Source organism: Malurus melanocephalus, unplaced genomic scaffold, assembly GCF_030028575.1.
Source record: "Malurus melanocephalus ecotype Western Australia unplaced genomic scaffold, MMel_1.1 scaffold_1314, whole genome shotgun sequence".
Lineage (NCBI taxonomy): Eukaryota > Metazoa > Chordata > Aves > Passeriformes > Maluridae > Malurus > Malurus melanocephalus.
Window position 1 is genome coordinate 1 of NW_026624546.1, and position 17,112 is coordinate 17,112.

General features: G+C 41.3%; 1 protein-coding gene across 1 annotated transcript; it reads left to right on the top strand.

Annotated features, from left to right (window-relative positions):
• Positions 1-72: 72 nt before the first annotated feature.
• On the top strand, positions 73-1,186 carry LOC130586795 (myosin-8-like). Its single transcript, XM_057387702.1, has 3 exons — positions 73-206; positions 349-444; positions 1,031-1,186. The coding sequence occupies exons 1-3, from the start codon at positions 84-86 to the stop codon at positions 1,184-1,186; spliced, it is 375 nt and encodes a 124-aa protein (XP_057243685.1). The 5' UTR covers positions 73-83.
• Positions 1,187-17,112: the final 15,926 nt, after the last annotated feature.

Consider the following 17,112-nt stretch of genomic DNA (forward strand, 5'->3'; position numbering starts at 1 on the left):
AGCTGGAGGCCAGGGTGTGTAGGGCTGGGGTTGTGCATGAGTGAGCCTGTCCTTGGAGAGACACTGCCAGGGAAGCTGCAGGGATGGGCTTCTCCTTGCAGGTGCGGGAGCTGGAAGGGGAGGTTGATGCTGAGCAGAAGCGCAGCGCTGAAGCCGTGAAGGGTGTGCGCAAGTACGAGCGGAGGGTGAAGGAACTGACCTACCAGGTAAGGCAGGACGTCTCCTGGCCACACAGAGCTTTCTCACAGCAAGTCACATTTTGCACACACCATCCCCAAGGGGAATTGTTAACCTTGCATGATGCAGAACCAATAATTTACTCTCTTTCCTGTTTATCAACCAATTTAGTCTGAGGAAGACAGGAAGAATATTCTCAGGCTTCAGGATCTGGTGGACAAGCTGCAAATGAAAGTGAAATCCTACAAGAGACAAGCTGAGGAAGCTGTGAGTATTGCTGGGAGAATGGACAAGGGCCACATTCTGCTGGGTCAGGACACACATTGAATGAGGCTGAATACCAGGAGCAGGGTGTGAGAGAATCTCCCAAGACACAGCTGTCTGGGCCACGCTGTTTTGCCATCATGTCATGAGGCCTTGGTGAGCTCTGGGCACCCTGCATTCATGGAGGTGCACTCAGGGAATTTCTGCAGCCTGTTTCACACAGGAGGTCAGAGTAAACAAACCCAGGGGCCACATCCACTGACTGACAAGTTGCTGAATCTCTGCTAATAATCAGTAGCAGAAGGCTTCTAGGTCTTCTCAACCCAATGAGTCACAGAGACAACTAATGGGAGAGTGAGTACAAAAAAGACAAATCCAAGAGATTATATTTCTCCTCATGTGTGACATAGTCCTGATGAAGCTTGTCCCAGTAGGGTCCTGAAAAGGGGAACATGAGGAGCTCTGTGTGGCTCATGTGTGAGCAGTGGTGGGAGGAGGATCAAGATTTGCAGCACTGGAAGGCCAAGTTGCAGCAGGAGAGAAACCCCTGCCCTGGGCTCCTCATCCCTGACTCTCCCTCCCCATACAGGAGGAGCTGTCCAATGTCAACCTCTCCAAGTTCCGCAAGATCCAGCACGAGCTGGAGGAAGCYGAGGAGCGGGCTGACATTGCAGAGTCGCAGGTCAACAAGCTCCGAGTGAAGAGCCGGGACATTCATGGCAAGAAGATAGAAGAGGAAGAGTGAGAATGTCAAGAGGCAGCAAAGTGATCTGAGGGCWGCACAAAATGTGAACCCTCTGTCACTGTCTTCAGTATTTAATATTTGCAACCATCTTAATGTGTAGGGAATAAAGATTAGATTCATTTGGATTCACTTCATGAGCAGTACTTTTCATTTGCTTCTGTTTTTATGGGTGAGGTCTGARCCTCAATTAGTYTTTGGACACAATTCTACCTTAAAARACCTTTGTGYACTTTTGTGATGGTGCATGTTTGTGTCATTTAATACTCAAATTATTATCCCTTCTATAATGCTTAATCCAGTGATCAAAAGAAGCTTCTTACTTTCAAAAATACTCCTGAAGGAGACAGAGTGAACGAGAAACATTATTTGTGCTGTTCCCGGAGTTGTTACTTTTGATGTAAGCCAGAGTGGTGTTGAACAGGAAGAACASATTTTCATTGAAATGATGCTATTTCCAGCACTAAGGACAAGAATTGATACATTAGAAATACAGAAGGCTTCCACGACGCTCCACAAAACAGCACCACTAAATAGTACACAAATTTCCTTACTGTTAAGAAAAAACCCACTCTACAGATCAGATAGGGAAACATAATCCAGTGACATTTGTGAAGAGATGAACTCTGAGCTGATAAATGCCTATCAGGAGGAAGGTCTGCCACGTGTTCTGCATAACTGAAAATATCAGCTAATTTCTCAGCAGTGGTAACAGAAGAGAAAATAAGAAGAAACAAGGTCAAGGAAGAACAACTACACACACCCAGGGACTTAGGAAGGGAGAGGACTGAGTGGACATTCAAAGYAGAATTCTAAAATCAACATAGTGTGGAGACACTTGATTTTGGCATGAAAAGGAATAGCAGACTGCAAAGGGAGTGTGGAGGATGGGAGGGTTGGGGAGAAAGTGGGAGTGTGTTTGGAATGTGTGTGTGTGCAAATGAAATGCAGTTGAATCTCTCACCTGCTTAGTCAGCCATGGCATTCAGGTCGKCYAGGCCYRGGCCTGAGGTTGGTGGTGTCCAKAACTTTTAGCTCTATTCATCTTCARACTTTCAAAACAGAGCCTGCCATTGGAGCTTTTGAAGTTTTGTGGGAAGTTCTGAAGATCGTCAGTGGTACCTCAGTCAGTGTGCGTAGAAATGCCTGTCACAGGATACATTTTGCTTCCAAACGGCAAAGTCAACTGGTGAGCTTTGCTCACTCTGCTGGAAACTTGCACCCAACAGCTCCACATCTGTATGGCTAAAACAGAATTATCAAAATGAGGCTTTAATTATCAACCTCCAAGTTGCCAACYCACAAGCACACCACTAATATTGAAGCTGTGCTGCTGACCTTAGTGAGGATGCAAAAGCAGAAACCCCAGATGCTGTAGCAGGGCATCTCACCCTCTATAAGAGCTTATCTGTTTCTTGTTAACCATTCAGATAACTCAAATAGGAAAAGCAGTTTTGTAGTGAGTTATTCTGGCACCATTRGTCTGGCATCTCCCAACTGGCAATAAACATCTTATTTTTGAAGTGAAATCTGGAAAGATAAGCTGGATTTCTGGATGTATAAATGGGCACCTCACTTTATAAAAGCTACACCAAACTTCTACAAAGAAGTCTTCTACACATTCCCTGGAAATGTTTGGRGTTTCTCCCCAGAGCAGGGATGTTACTCCTCTGGAGGCTGAGTGGAAGGACTGTGTGTACACTACTGTGATTTGGGGGTTAAGTTATATTTGACTCCTAATGATCACTATTCCTTTTGCTAGGGTCAGTATAGGTAACTTCATATGGTGCACTGTTTTATGTAACCCACTAGTARTTCTTTTAGTTTTGTACTGTGTAGTAACTCGGAYTAAGATCGCTCATCTGTTATCTCCTGTCTGTTTCATAAATAATTCATCTCATAGATAAACCTGATCTGCCATCCTTTAAACTTGTGGGCTGTAGTGATTTCTTAAATTTATGCTGTTGYCARAAATCTGRGGCTAAGACAGGGCTTSTCTGAAGCTCCCATTCATCCCATGACAGATGTCTCTATCTGAAAGAGTGATGAGAGTGAGCCTTTTTGGAGCTGATCAGCTTTCAGCCATGAAGATCTTTATTATGATAAACATGTTTAATGAGGTTTTTCACACTTCTGTAACAAGATGCATTCCCATTTACCAGMAATGTGTAGAATGTCTTCCACACCTCAGGAGCTAGCCATGCAGGTTTGAACCATGTAGGTGGACCTAAAATTTTGGGATGTATACATGGTGGTATATGAAATGGTAAAAACAAGACAAGACCCATAAGAGGCATCAGTTTCAGGTTGGAGGCCTGAGGCAATGCTGGGGAGTGGGCAAGAATGTGAGCACCCCACGAGCTTGGAGAAAGTTGAGCCCAGGGGAAAACACTGGCAGGGATTGCAAGGAAACTGCCTGTCTGCTCCCCAACAGGTGCAGAGACCCTGAACAGACCACGGGGGCAATGAAGCAGTGGCCCACCACCCCACACTTACATCTGTCCCAGGCACTGGTGACATGTTAGGGAAACACAGACAGCTGTAGCAATGCCCTAGGGTGGGTGCTGGTGTRGGGTACAGAGACATCAGTTGGACTGTGGCTGTGCCTTTTGCCTCATAATTTAGGCTGTTAATATCAGGGCAAGGTTTAATCAGCTTTATTCTCAGCTGCAGGCCCCATCAGGCTCCTGTCAGTCACAGGGAGCTCCCCGGGCYGCAGCCGAGCGGACCCTCTGCTGCCGGCACCCAGTGCCAGGGGATGGCAGCCTGGAGCCATCGAGGGGACCCTGCTCTGGGCCTGCTCCACTGCACAGCAGCAATGAGCTCTCCATGAAACCYGGCTGCTTTAAACCTGCTCAAACTGCCTGGCCCACATGTTGGGAGCAAATCACAGCAGAGGGGTTAAAATCCAGCTGGGTGGGTCAGCCAGTTTCATGTGTTCCCCACTGGGACACAGCAAAGACAGACGGGATGGGCCAAAGAACATTGGAAATGTTTGGATCTTCGGTGCTGGAAGAAAACACCCTGAGCTGACAGAAGCAGCCACTGCTCAGTGCAAAGGGCCTTCTCTGCACTGGGCACTCTGCCCACAGAGAGAGCCATGGAGGTGCTTGGGAGGGTGTGACTGTCAAAAGGATAACACACAGTGTCAATGGCCCTGCCAGCTCCACTGCACACCCTGTGGAGCCACTGAAGGAGAGAGACTGCTGGAGAAGAGAAGGCTCCAGGGAGACCTCATTGTGGCTTTACAGTATGTGAATGAGAATAAGATCAAAATTATTCCTGCTGTTCAGAGAAAACTCCTCCTTCATGAATTCTGAGAAACTACATTTATCTATTCAGCTCTTTGTGATTTAGAAGTCTATTCAAACTCCAGGAGAAACTACTAGCTGAAAAAGATCCTGTCTTTCTCTTGGAAGAGAGAAAGGAAGAAACCTGTAGAAGTGTCTAATTCTATTTAGCTGGAGGTCCCTCTGGAAGACCAGATGGTATTACTGGGGATGTATGCRTTGAGATTTGATATACATAAGGACCTCAGATAGAAGCACTAATAGGCACAGTCCAAAGTCTGCAAACGTGCAGGGGCAGAGCACTGACATGCTCATTTTGTGCTAGCTCTGCCTTGAGGTCCCTAGGGATCACCTTGTTTCACGGGGATACATGAAAGGTGGAGAAATCCCTGAGGGAGCATCAGGGAGTTGGCAAYATAGGCACAGAATGCAAAGGTTACCCCTGCATACCTGAGAAAGCTGCAATGAGTGAAATTATCTTTATAGCTTAAGATGGTTAGGAAATATTCTCACAAAGTTCAGTCAAGACATAACTTAGTTGTGCTTTTCATGTATCATGTCCAAGAGTCCCATGGCAGGGTTATGCTAATCTGCCTGCACCATGAAACTTCTCCAATCTTGTGACAGACAAGGGTCAGCTAAGGGAACCTGCCACCTGACTTCTTTTTCTGAGTAATTTGCTTCCTTATAGAAATATCAATCTGGTAACTGTAATTTCCCTTCCATACATCTCTCTGTCCTCACTATTTTTCCACCTGTTGTCCCTCTGCTTTTTGCACTTCACTCAAATAATTCTAAGCCTTTTTACTTCACTGAGCTCTTCTGTAAGTGGAGTCACTCATCTGCTTAAACGTGTGAAGGAAATGACATTCTGCATGTCACCTAAGTGTGACTGCTATTTGCTATGGAAACAGATGTATGCATTGCTCTCCTTGCCTGCAGTTTCAGTATTGTCCTTTTTCAATCACAGGTTGCACATTTATCCATCTTTCTACCCTCAGCTGGCTGATTCAGCATCTCTCCAAGGGWCTAASWTGCTTTAGACTWTGTATGAAACAGTCTGTTGTGGTAYTGGAAAGGGAARGCTTCTTGTGTATGGAAGTTCATTTTCCACATTGCCTGTGTGGAGGCATGGAATGTTTGCTTCCTTTTTAATGTAGTAGATCTAAATTATAAATACACAAGGCATYACAGATATTAGTTCTTGAAGGCAAGTGCAAGGGCAGGAAGGAGGATGGGCATTCCTGAACTGTAGCACAAAATAATCTTCATCAATAATATTCTTGGGAGATTTACATTTAGTCCCAGTCATTGCCTTTTACGTAAGTAAAGTATTGGTCCCARCTGCCTTTCTTCCTAGAGAATGACTCAGCAACTCCCATTAGTAATGGTAATTACTGGGATATTTCAACAAGTCAATTCAAAATTCCATCTCTGTCCTCCCCAGCACACCAAGTCTTTATCAGGAACATTCAAACAGATTCTTAGAGGGCAATTAAGAAGGTAGGATAGAATGTTAAGCTCTATATTTAACAGACAAGTTCTATGGAAGATAYACAAGGTACTCACTATAATTAATTTAATCTGTACCATTATTTATCAAATCTAATAAAAAAGTGTGTCCTTACCATCTCCAGGTCCTGTTCACAGCAATATGTTAGTCAAAGTGTAGCAATGRGAAGATTTGCTCTGAAGGATTAGTGTTATGACATTTCTGCTAATCATCTGCCAACATTCCTAGAAGATCTCCATTTACCAGGGAACTGCAGAATGAGGCTATATTTCCTGCATCATATCATACACACCGATGGTTTCCAGGCCATATTAACCTTTCCAAGCACGCTGTTCCAATTCTGATAGTAGAKCCGATAGCATTTGCAAATTACAGATTACACAAAGATAATATTTTGGTGTGTTGGTTGTTGTTTTGGGATTTTTTTTTCATGTGATTTGTCACTAGACCTAAATACTACATGGAGAAGYATTCTGTTCTACTTGGAGTGATAAACGAATCTGTTTTTTATAYGGGATGTTGATTAGGAAGAGTAACCTTGTGAAGTTTTCTGCAGTTTTCTCAGAACCTTTGTATTCCATTTTTTTAAGATACCATAATTAATGGGGAAGCATGAAATAAGTGCACATAATCTCTTGACTTTTACAGTTTTTCTCTCAAAATCATCTCATCTTAAATRTCTATTGATTGTTTCTCATGAGAATACCATTAAGGGTATCAGTTCATCTGTTGGGAAACAATTGTGTTCCTATTCTTTGCAAAACATTGTTTCTCTTCCTATTTAATTCTTCCTCAAATTACTATTTTATGGTGATTTCTCCTGAATTGTTAGTACACAGATCTAGCAATGCCAATAGCCTKTACTATCTCCTTACTGTCTACTCTGTCTGCCCCTGCCACAACTAGCTGTTAACCTACATGTCCATAAAAGCCAAATTGACATAACTCTGAAGATTTTTAATATCATGGGCAATGTTACTGTCCATTTCAACCTCTCATGTCTCAAACCTTGAAATATTCCATTGAAATGACTGCATGAATGTCTTTATAACATTTATGTATATTTATGGTATCATTTCTTCTTTATAATTTCCAGGTCTTGGCACATGTTGTGGTTCGAGACCATTTGTGAATTTTAAGTCATTAAATCATATTTGAATGTATGAAATGACTTGGCCCACATGAGACTWATGTCTTCCTATAAACTGCCAGTGAGATCTGTAGATGTCTCTGACCTTACATCTTTTTCATCATGTGGCTAATCTGAAACTTTCTGTAAAAGAGACTCACTGGTGAATGAGCAAAGGGATCAACCTCATACCCATTGGCTGTCTTCTTAGCTACAAGGCAGCTGGGGATTGACTGGAAAAAATAATATATTACCCTTCAGTGAATAAATACTCTCTTCCAAAAGGAGCGTTCTGACTTGAGTACTGCTAGAACCTTTGTGGATGTGATTTAAAACTTTTCTTTATTACAGTGCCTACTGCACAAGATTTCTGAGAGTATGTTGGGCTTTCAGATCTGTTCTTCTCTCTAGGCAGACATGGGCTCCTGCACCTTTTGCTGACAAAGCACCCTGACATTTACTTGGCTGCCGTGTGGCATTTTGGTCATTCTGCAGGAGGATAGATTGGATGTATTAGGAACCCCTCTTTACAAGGAGACTAGCTATTTTATATAACAATCAAARGCATAGATTTGTGGTCCATGAGCTTCCTTCAAAAACTAGTGTAAAGCCATTCTTCCTGTACTTCAAAGAAATCACTGGAMATAATGTCCTGTAAGCTTTACATCAAAGATTCAGAACCCCTTTGATGATCTTTCAGTGGCTTCCCCTGTCTTCAGTTATTTCTGGTTCCATGTATAATGACTTTAGTGATACTTTCCTGACTTCATCTTGTCGTTTTTAACTATGGTTTTTGCTATTCTGAATTTATTCTAAAGATTTTGTTTGCAGTGTGAGCTAGACGGAAAGCTTTCAGCCACGTGGACTGCCAGTGACTGGTTTATATGATCTGAACTAGAGCTATGTAAAAGTTGACAGAATCACAGAAGAATGCAGTTTAGCTAGCGTATTTCAAAAAGATGCAATATATATGAACATTTGAATCACAGCCCTGCTGTGTTTATTGCTGTCAGTATTGACTTTTTCAGATTTTTTCCATCCCAATGTTTTTTTTCCTCTATGTACTATAGCTGCAAATTTGGTGAGCATCCTTAGGATTCYGGTCTCCTTCACAGTATCTTGCTACATTGCATCTTACCACAAAAGTGACCCAGTTCTGCTGACTGCAAACCCAGGTCAGCCAGTCATATTCTCTTGCCTGCTCTCTTCTGATCTACTAATCTTGAAAACGGAATAATGTTCTACATGAGGCGGGCTATATCCTAATGATTAGAGCATTGTCACTATGTTATTTGATGGTCACTTTGACTAATGAGCACCTGCAGTTCACTGTTCAGATAGTTCACTGTTTCAGCATGTGCTGTAACCACTAAGAATTCCTGCACTGTACATTTGATCACACATCCTGTAAACTGAAGAGATTTGTAGCTAACATTCTAACCTAGACTGCAGGAAATTTAGGGAGCAGAAAGCCACCTCTCCCCAGATTGAGACTGCTTCTGAGTGAACAAATCACGCAACACTGGACATCTAAGAAAACTTACAGCTGGTCCTTAYTTAAGCGATAAGAAATTTAACTAGAACTACAGAGAAGTCAATCAGGGTTGCATTTAATAGAATGTAGGTGGTTGACATTTCCCTCTTTTTGCAATGTTGAGAATTATAAAAGAAGAGGGCAACACTTCCTGCTGGTTCCTATGTCACTCTTCTAGGTTTGTTTTCTTATTATAAATCTAACCTTTTAGCTGGTCTTAGCTGGACTGGAAGACATGCAATAACAAGTACTGAAGATATTTTGGCAGTATTTTAGAAACCTAGTGAATGACAAGCATGTTTGGAAGGCTCCACAGTCTGCCTGGCTTGTAAGTTACAAATCTATTTTAAACCCACTAATTAACCGGTCAGTGTTGACAGGTAGAAAGCTTGTTGGAAAGTACATTGGTGAAAGAAGAAGGAAGAAGAATCTTTCAAAATAAATAGGATTCAGGAARGCAAATTATCCTATTTCTAAGTTTTGTTGAATAAAGTCTGAGTTACTAAGTCAAATTCAGTCATGTTTAGAAACTATTCCCACAGGTATCGGTGCAGATGGAGAAGACATCTAAAGAGCATTTGGTTTATAAAAGATATAAATGTGGTCAAGAAGAGCTCTTTTCTATTCAACAGTAATTTTGAGTTACAGAAAAAACGCAAGAAAAAACACTTCATTAAATTCTCAAGCACKTTGTCTTGTTCTAGATGTTCTCAAATATTTTGTCTTGTTCATTTGTCCTCCATTCACCCTTGCTCAAGCAAGGTGAAGAAAAGCAGGTTTCAGAAGACTCACCCAGYTGGGTTTTTGAACATGTCCAAAGATGGATACTAAACAACCTTGGCCCCCAGCTCCAATGTTTGACCATCCTCACAGTAAAAATTCTTCTTTCATGTGCGAAGGAATTTCCTGTATTTTATTTGTTGCCCACTGCTTCTTACCTTGTCACTAGACACAACGGAGAAAATTTTGGCATTTTGCAGGTTAGAAGTGAGGAGATAGAAAAACAGTTTTCCAAAGAAAAGGTGAGACCTGTGACTCACAAAAAATTTCACCAGATTGCTATAAATGGGTGTCATTTTAGCCTAATGCTCRCAAGTGTAGCCACAGTGCACATACCAGAGAAAGCACAAGGCAATCATCAGTATTATAGAATACTAGAATTTTGTCTGTAAAGGATTTTTAAATGCCACCCAGATTAACCCCCTGGAACAAACAGAGACATTGTCAATTAGTTTAAGTTGCTCAGAGTGYGTGATTCCAGGCATGGAACATGTACCACATGTCTTTCAGTGTTTCACCATCTTCATAATAATTTTTTTTTCCCTTGCATTTAATCTGAATCTAATGATTTAAATTCATTACCCCTTGTCCCATTACTATGGACCTTGTGGTCATATTCATTTTGGCTTGAAATGGTTCGAGGCAGTGTTCCCTAACAAGCATGGTGGTGGAGAAGTTYTTTCAGAATCCTGCTGGGAAAAGCACTTCTAGGGTGGGCACTGCACAGTGTTTGGAATGCAAGAACTTACAGTTCAGCAGCAACCAAACTACAGTTTGGGTTGGCTGCTCAGGGTCTGTTTGGTTACACACAAGTGAACCACAGTCTCTTGTCTGAACAGCCCCTCCTCATTCTTCTTCAGGGACAAGTCACCCTTACCACAAATTATTATCCATGATGCCTTTAGCCTTGACAGTCTGTGCGTACCTCAGGCAGCCAAAGACAAGATGTGCCCTTCCAGACAGATGGCCTGCCTGTCACTGCTTGTCTCTGACTGGTGTATGGTGAAAAGTCATGGAATCRGAAGAAAATTGGTTCTCTGTTCTATATAATCTCTTTATTCTGAGTTACCTTTGGCTAGTTTATTTATCAAGCCCACATTCTATGTCTCTCAAAAGCACATTAGTGCCTCCTTCAGACAGTGAACATGGATTCACAGGCACAGGTATAGCAGAGCAATATTTCTGGAGTACACGRGAAGCTGCAGCCATAATTACAGTGTGAAACATCATGATTTTTCAGCATTTACTGAATATTTTAATCAAGTAACATTTCTTGATTGATACTCAAGGGACTGCCTCTGCTCCCTTCATGCAAGGATCACATTGGTGKTTTTTTAAATTGGAATCTGTTGATACAATGAGACCTTTCTTCATTGAATTGTCTTCATCTAGTGCTGGTAAAAGCAAAAAGAATACTGACATAATGAGGTCATCACAGCATACATTATCACCATCCCAAACAAAAGCAGTGCTACCTACACCCCTCATTCCGTATGCTTTAAGTCATGCACTGGTCTCACACTATCCAATACATCCTTACTAACCACTATCCTCCTCCCTGTTTTAAGTATATAGACAAATGTCACTTCCTATGACAGGGGTGATCTATGGCCACTCTTGTAATATGAAAAAAAAAAAAAAAAAAAAAAAAAAAACCAAAAAGAAAACAAAAAAAACCCACAACCCCTATATAGAAGCTATAGATTGGCAGCTGTAGGTTGTGGATTGGTTGCATGGAGTTCCATGTGCAATGGTGCAGCTCAAGCTGCCTTTGCTGACCCTGCCTCTGCAAAGACAGGGCTCCCACAGAGCAGATCCTGCCCAGAAAACACATGGAATCCAAGCTTTCCATGGCACAGATTCTTCTTGGCAAACCCCAAGTGGGACCCATAACCATTGGTCAGCATGATAGTAACAACAGCCRTTTTCAAAGAAAATAGGTTTTCAGAGCTTCATGTCGCACGTTTCCCCCAAGGTGGGAAGGACATCCATTGGGACAGCATGAAATCAGTAATTTTGAAGTGGGATCACACAGGAACACAAGATAAATTTGCTTCTTTCCCTGCAACATATGAAGTGGGCAATGACTTCTTAAAATGGACCTGCCTGAAATGGGGGCCCCAGATGCTSTGACTTGTTATATCTGTTCTATACTGGGCTCAAGAATTCAAAGCAAACACTTCTTCAAGATCTCAGCCCAGACAGTTATTTTTATGGATGSTAGTGTCACTGCTCCTTGGAGTAGAGTTTCAGCAGAAAGAAGCTAGTGTTTCACTGACACCTTACAAAGCTTTGAGCTCTCTAAGGAGTGAGTGGAGCATTTTTCCCTACCAGCTGCACAAGGAATATGATACGAGCCAAATATAAGGACCAAGGGATTTATACATTTGTTTCAGACATTGTAAGCTCATTTAAAGAAATTATTCTTCCACACACGTGCACACACACACACATGTACTCATGCCTGCATGCACCCACATGCACACCCAGTGTGTGCTTTACTTTGGCTTTGGTGTCTCYAGCTGTGCAGAGCCTGAAGTCTTTCTGGGAAGAAATCTCGACATGATGGACACAGTGGCTACTTTTTCCACAGACATTTCTGAACATGACCATCATGATCACTCTCATCTGCCCTGTTCCATCACATCACCAGTTCTGTTTTGGTAAGAAAAGCAGTTCTTTGGTACAGAAAACTGAAAAATTTTCTCAACTCAGCTGATAAAAAGTGCCCAAGAGAGAGCTTTCTCCAACATTTGTTTTGCTCTGAGATGTGGTTTTCCTTCCTCTACAACAGGAATTAGGTTGTAGATATTTCTCTCCACACACATACTTTGTCTTTTCCTGAACACTGTAAGAGTGAGGTGAGGTGCTCACACATGGCATCAGATTAGGCAGGGAAGCAGCATCACATGGTAGGCAAAGCACAGGTAGCACTGATAAATGGCTGCAGCAGTTTCTTTATCCCTTCAATGTCTATTACCAAAGGCCTTATAATCTTTAACTTAGCAAAACTGTGTGGGAAATGTTACTGAATTTTACAGTTCAAGGTATCATGTACCAGCATTCTCAGAAGTGCTTTGCTATCTRCCCATAAGAGCATCTTGTGAGTGCAGTTGTAGTTTTGGTTACCCATCCCTAGTGAAGCATCAGGCAAGGAAGAAMAGCCCCTTATCATTGTCCTTAGTGGGAATATTATGGATGTCTGAACAGCTGATTTTGCTGCCTTCCCAGTATTTGACACAAAGAYGCTGTTTTCTAATCAGGGAACCTGGTATTTTCTATCCCTCAAGACATACTAAATGCTTCAAAGTCATACAATCATGACTTTTTTTGCAGAGAACACTGCATGTCTCAGTAAAGGCCMATTTAAGAGACAATAATTCTCTGAGATAAAAGAGAGAAATTGAAAAAAAGAGCTCTGGATCAGAATAGAATTACCAAAAAGGGAGAGAAYAAGATATTTTACATGAGTTGTAGTCCCTTGTGGGTTTCAGTGGCTGAAAGCTGGGCAATATGTCCCTATAGTACCCTATGAGCAGAATGGGTGGACCACTTGGTGGATAAGAAATTGGCTGAATACTGGCACTGAAACAGTTGCCATCAATATTTTGATGCCCAAGTGGATATATTTTTTTTATTATTATTTCCAAGTCCATAGTTCTAGTTAGGCAATGAGTACTTACAGTTTTTTTAACCTTTAATATATAGGGTTTAACTTCATCATGCAATCTAGGCAAAAGTTAAAAGCAATTTAGATAGTTTTCTCCAAACTGTTGGGAAACTTTCTGCTTCAGCTAAACAAACTTAAATGAACTTGAAACTTAACAAGTGCAGGAAAGCTCTGACGAGCCGTTGTATTGCTAAATTAGTTCAGGGCTGTCTGATGGAAATGGTAACAGCAAATGGAATATGGTTTGGGACTGCATTAGGAAACTGCTCTAGGTTCCTTCTGGACTGGCTTGGTGTTGGTCTAGCACAGAACGGTCATTGTCTTGGCTCAAGATATTAATTTTGAGTTTCATTTTGAGTAGCACATAGTAGAAGCAAGTCACTCTGAAAGGCACTTGTTTCATGACCATGATGGCTTTTCTGGAGAAGGGTATATCACTTACAGAGGTTCCTACTTTTTTCATAGGAAGACAAGTCTAGACACCAAGTGAAACCAAAAATTGTTTTTAGACAGTGATAGATACTATACTATAAATTCCTGAGCCTACAAAGCAAGCAGGATGGTCCTTTCCACTGAAGATAAGCAGATAATGGCATTTTCATGTCAAATGGAAATTTTTTAAGTGTGTTATATACACATTGAAATCCAGTCAATTAAATATCTCGTGAAGCTCTCTGTCATTGATAATCTAAGGGAGAGAGAAGTGATGTATGGGTTTGCATTTGCCACGGATTTCTCGATCCTTCACTCTCCCACGAGTCACAGCTTATCTAATACTATCCTGAAGGTGTATTTATTTTTTCTAAACATTGTTTATAAAGCTATCATCGAAACTGAGCTAATTTTTTACATAATTTTTGCCACACRACTGCTTCATTTTAGTTCAGTATTATTTCTGAAGATTTTGTACAAATTTCTCTGATTATGTTCAATGCCAAAATATTTTCTAAGATTTTGCAATCCCTGCTATGAGACAAACCTTTCTGTGAAGGGAAGTCTTTACTCAGCTTTATTCTCAGGGCAGGAACAGAACAACCATAAATGTCAAAACAAAATTCTAATAAAGACAATTTTTTTCTACCATCTAGTCACTGGATTTCTATGAAATCTTCACAGCAGGTGGATCTCACAACTTCTTTTWTTTTGTTGTTTTTGCAGTAATCCAGGAAGAGCCTTTAGCTCTTTTGARCCTTCAATCCAAGGCTATGGTTGGAAAGTGGGGTAGTTCTGCCATAGACTTCTGGAAAAAGTAAAGTTAAATACCTTTTTTTTTGTTAGGAGCAGTGTATTATTAGGTGGGCTCAGTGTCATTAAATGCTGAAGCAGCGGTGCATAGACAACAATTATGTTCATCCTCCTATTGGGGCTGGTAAGTAACTTTAGAAAAAAAATCCTTGTTCTTTTACAGTGCTTTTTATTTGAAACATGTACCTTATTTCTTCATGAATCTTGCACTGTAGTGCCCATATACCTGCTTAAGTAGAGAGTATTTATCAAGTGTATTTCTGTGTTGGGAGACAAAATTAATTTTTGCTACCTTAGTTGCTTACAATCAAGTGAATCTGAGAACTGGATCACAAGGGACTGAGAACAGGATGTGGGGGTACATGTGCTCTTTGCCTTTCCTGCCTTTCCCCTGGAACTGTGTAGATGGTTTTAAATATGTCCATGCCAGCTCTCTCAAGMAGACTGGCACTTTCATGTTTGCCAGCACTGACATTGTAGAAGAGTGTGAGAATGGATATTTCTGTGTCCATCTGCTGGCAGCAGGGCACCATCCATCAGTGCTACTAAAGAGCTATTTTCATTCCACCAGCCATTTCATGCTGGTTTTACAATAATGATCTTGGTTCAAGTAACTTTTGGTCAGCCTTTTCAACCTTCTCAAAGAGTCAGAAGTGGGAAGCTTGATAATATATAGAAACTGGTTAGCAGTATTTTCTGAAGCTGCTTCCCATTGAAATAATGAAGTTTTCTCTCYTCCTGTCATTAGGTTTTTGGTTCACTCCCAGAAGAAAATACAATATTGCTCAGAGAACAGGAAACTGGGGTGAAGGACTTTCATTTTCAGATGTCAAATGAGACAGGAATCACAGAAGGGGTAGTAGTCCAGGGAGAGCTGTTTGTCCAAGCTGACAAACTTGAGCTAGCTAAGCAGCAACAACGTAACTTCCCTGTACCCAGTGAGCAGAACTCCCACGGGACCGAGCTGAGCTCCCAACAACCCCCGGCTGCGTGGCAGCCCTGGCTTTTGGCTTTTAACTGCCCTCTCTGCCTTCCCAGTCACCCCTGACCCTTCTTCTGGATCGCATTTAAAGGCACAGAGACCTTTTGGGCATACAAGCTGACGGAATATAGGAATAGAGCGTTATCATAAAATCAACCCAAGCTCTATGAAGAAAGTTTAACTATAAAGAATAATTTCCATTAATACTTGATTATTTGGTGCTGTAATGACTGTCTTATTGGCTGTTGTCAATTTATTAAGAGAAAGGGCTACAAAATGTGGCAGATCATTTGGTCTTAGATACTTGTCTCAGGCTCTCTCTCCTTTGACTGTACAAAGAGGTTGTGATAATGACAGACTCAAAAATTTGAATTTTTTATATTGGAAGCTCAAAGAAAATCCATTCCCTAACTTCTTGTGGATACCTCCATAGAGGAATCTTGGAACCAATAATTTGCCAAGACCTGAGTTCATTAACTTTGAATGGTAGTTTCTCAGAAGTGCTAATGGCTTTGAAATTATTTGGTCTGTTGAATAATATTTCATTCTGCTTCAGTACACAAAGTATGGACAAAGAAGGGGCAATACTTTAATAAGTTTCAAGAATGATTTTAAGGAACCAGAATCTGAAGAAACCATAACCAAGAACACGATTACTGAACACACAGTAAAATTTCTATAGAGGTTTTTGGAAGCAGCAGGAAGGACAGAGTAGTTATTATCACTCTTGTATATAGTATTACTGTTCACTCTCAGAAACTTGTCTTATTAACATAAGCTAAATGGGTCACTGTGTGTCTGAGGGAGTGGCTGCCTGTCTGAGGGAATGTCTAGCATGAGAGGTTCTGTGTATGGAGCTAAATCAACAGGGAAATGCAAGGCAAATTACCTTTGCATCAATGGACAGAGCTTAAGATARATGCAAAGACTCTTGTTTGAGCTCCTGTGGCATCCAGCTGCTTCCTGGCATCCTCAGCAATCTGGCATACTGTGACAAGGGCACATTTCTGAATGGCTCAGCCACTCACTGCTCCAAAACAAGGCTAAACTGAAAGCWGGTAGGTCCAGCCCAGGAGAAGTGGCAGCTAAAATCAGGATTGGCATTAGAAAATCATTCCCGCAAGCTGTCTTGTACTCATGCCTGTTCTCTGAGAGCTCTGACCCCCATTTTTGCCTTGCAGACAGGTTTTTTCTCCACACRCACCTGTTCTGTCACAGGAGAATTTTACAGATCTGCATGGTTTGTTTCTACTGAACTCTATGCTCAGACACTTCATGATTGTCCTCATCCCTTTTTTGTTTTGTCTCCCCTCAGGTTTGTTTGTATGCCCTTTGTAAATCGGGATCCATGATGAGTAAGAATCTGGTGATGACAGAGAATAACTTTTCCTTGATAAATGTGTCATCTTGTGCCTGAAGTCTTTTGGTTCCCAGTGATTTCTTGACTGGATATGTCCCTATGTGGCATGAGAATGCATTACATAGGTTTATGTCTTACTTTTGTGTTCAAAACCGAAATGGAAAAGAATTGTCAGATGACTATGGCTTTAGTACTTTGCCAGCTGCTTTGTTCCATTTGTTATGTTCACAATCCAAACTGAAACTATAAGCATGGCTGATTGTGTAACTACAGAGGTCAATTTGTTAAAAAAAAAAACTTGTTAAAGAAAAACTAAGCTACTGGACAATCTGAAAATGCTCAGCTTTGTTTTATTTCTTGGGGAATGACTTGGGGAATGAATCACACTCCTGAAGATTTACCAGAGTCTAGAAACATTAGTGTAAT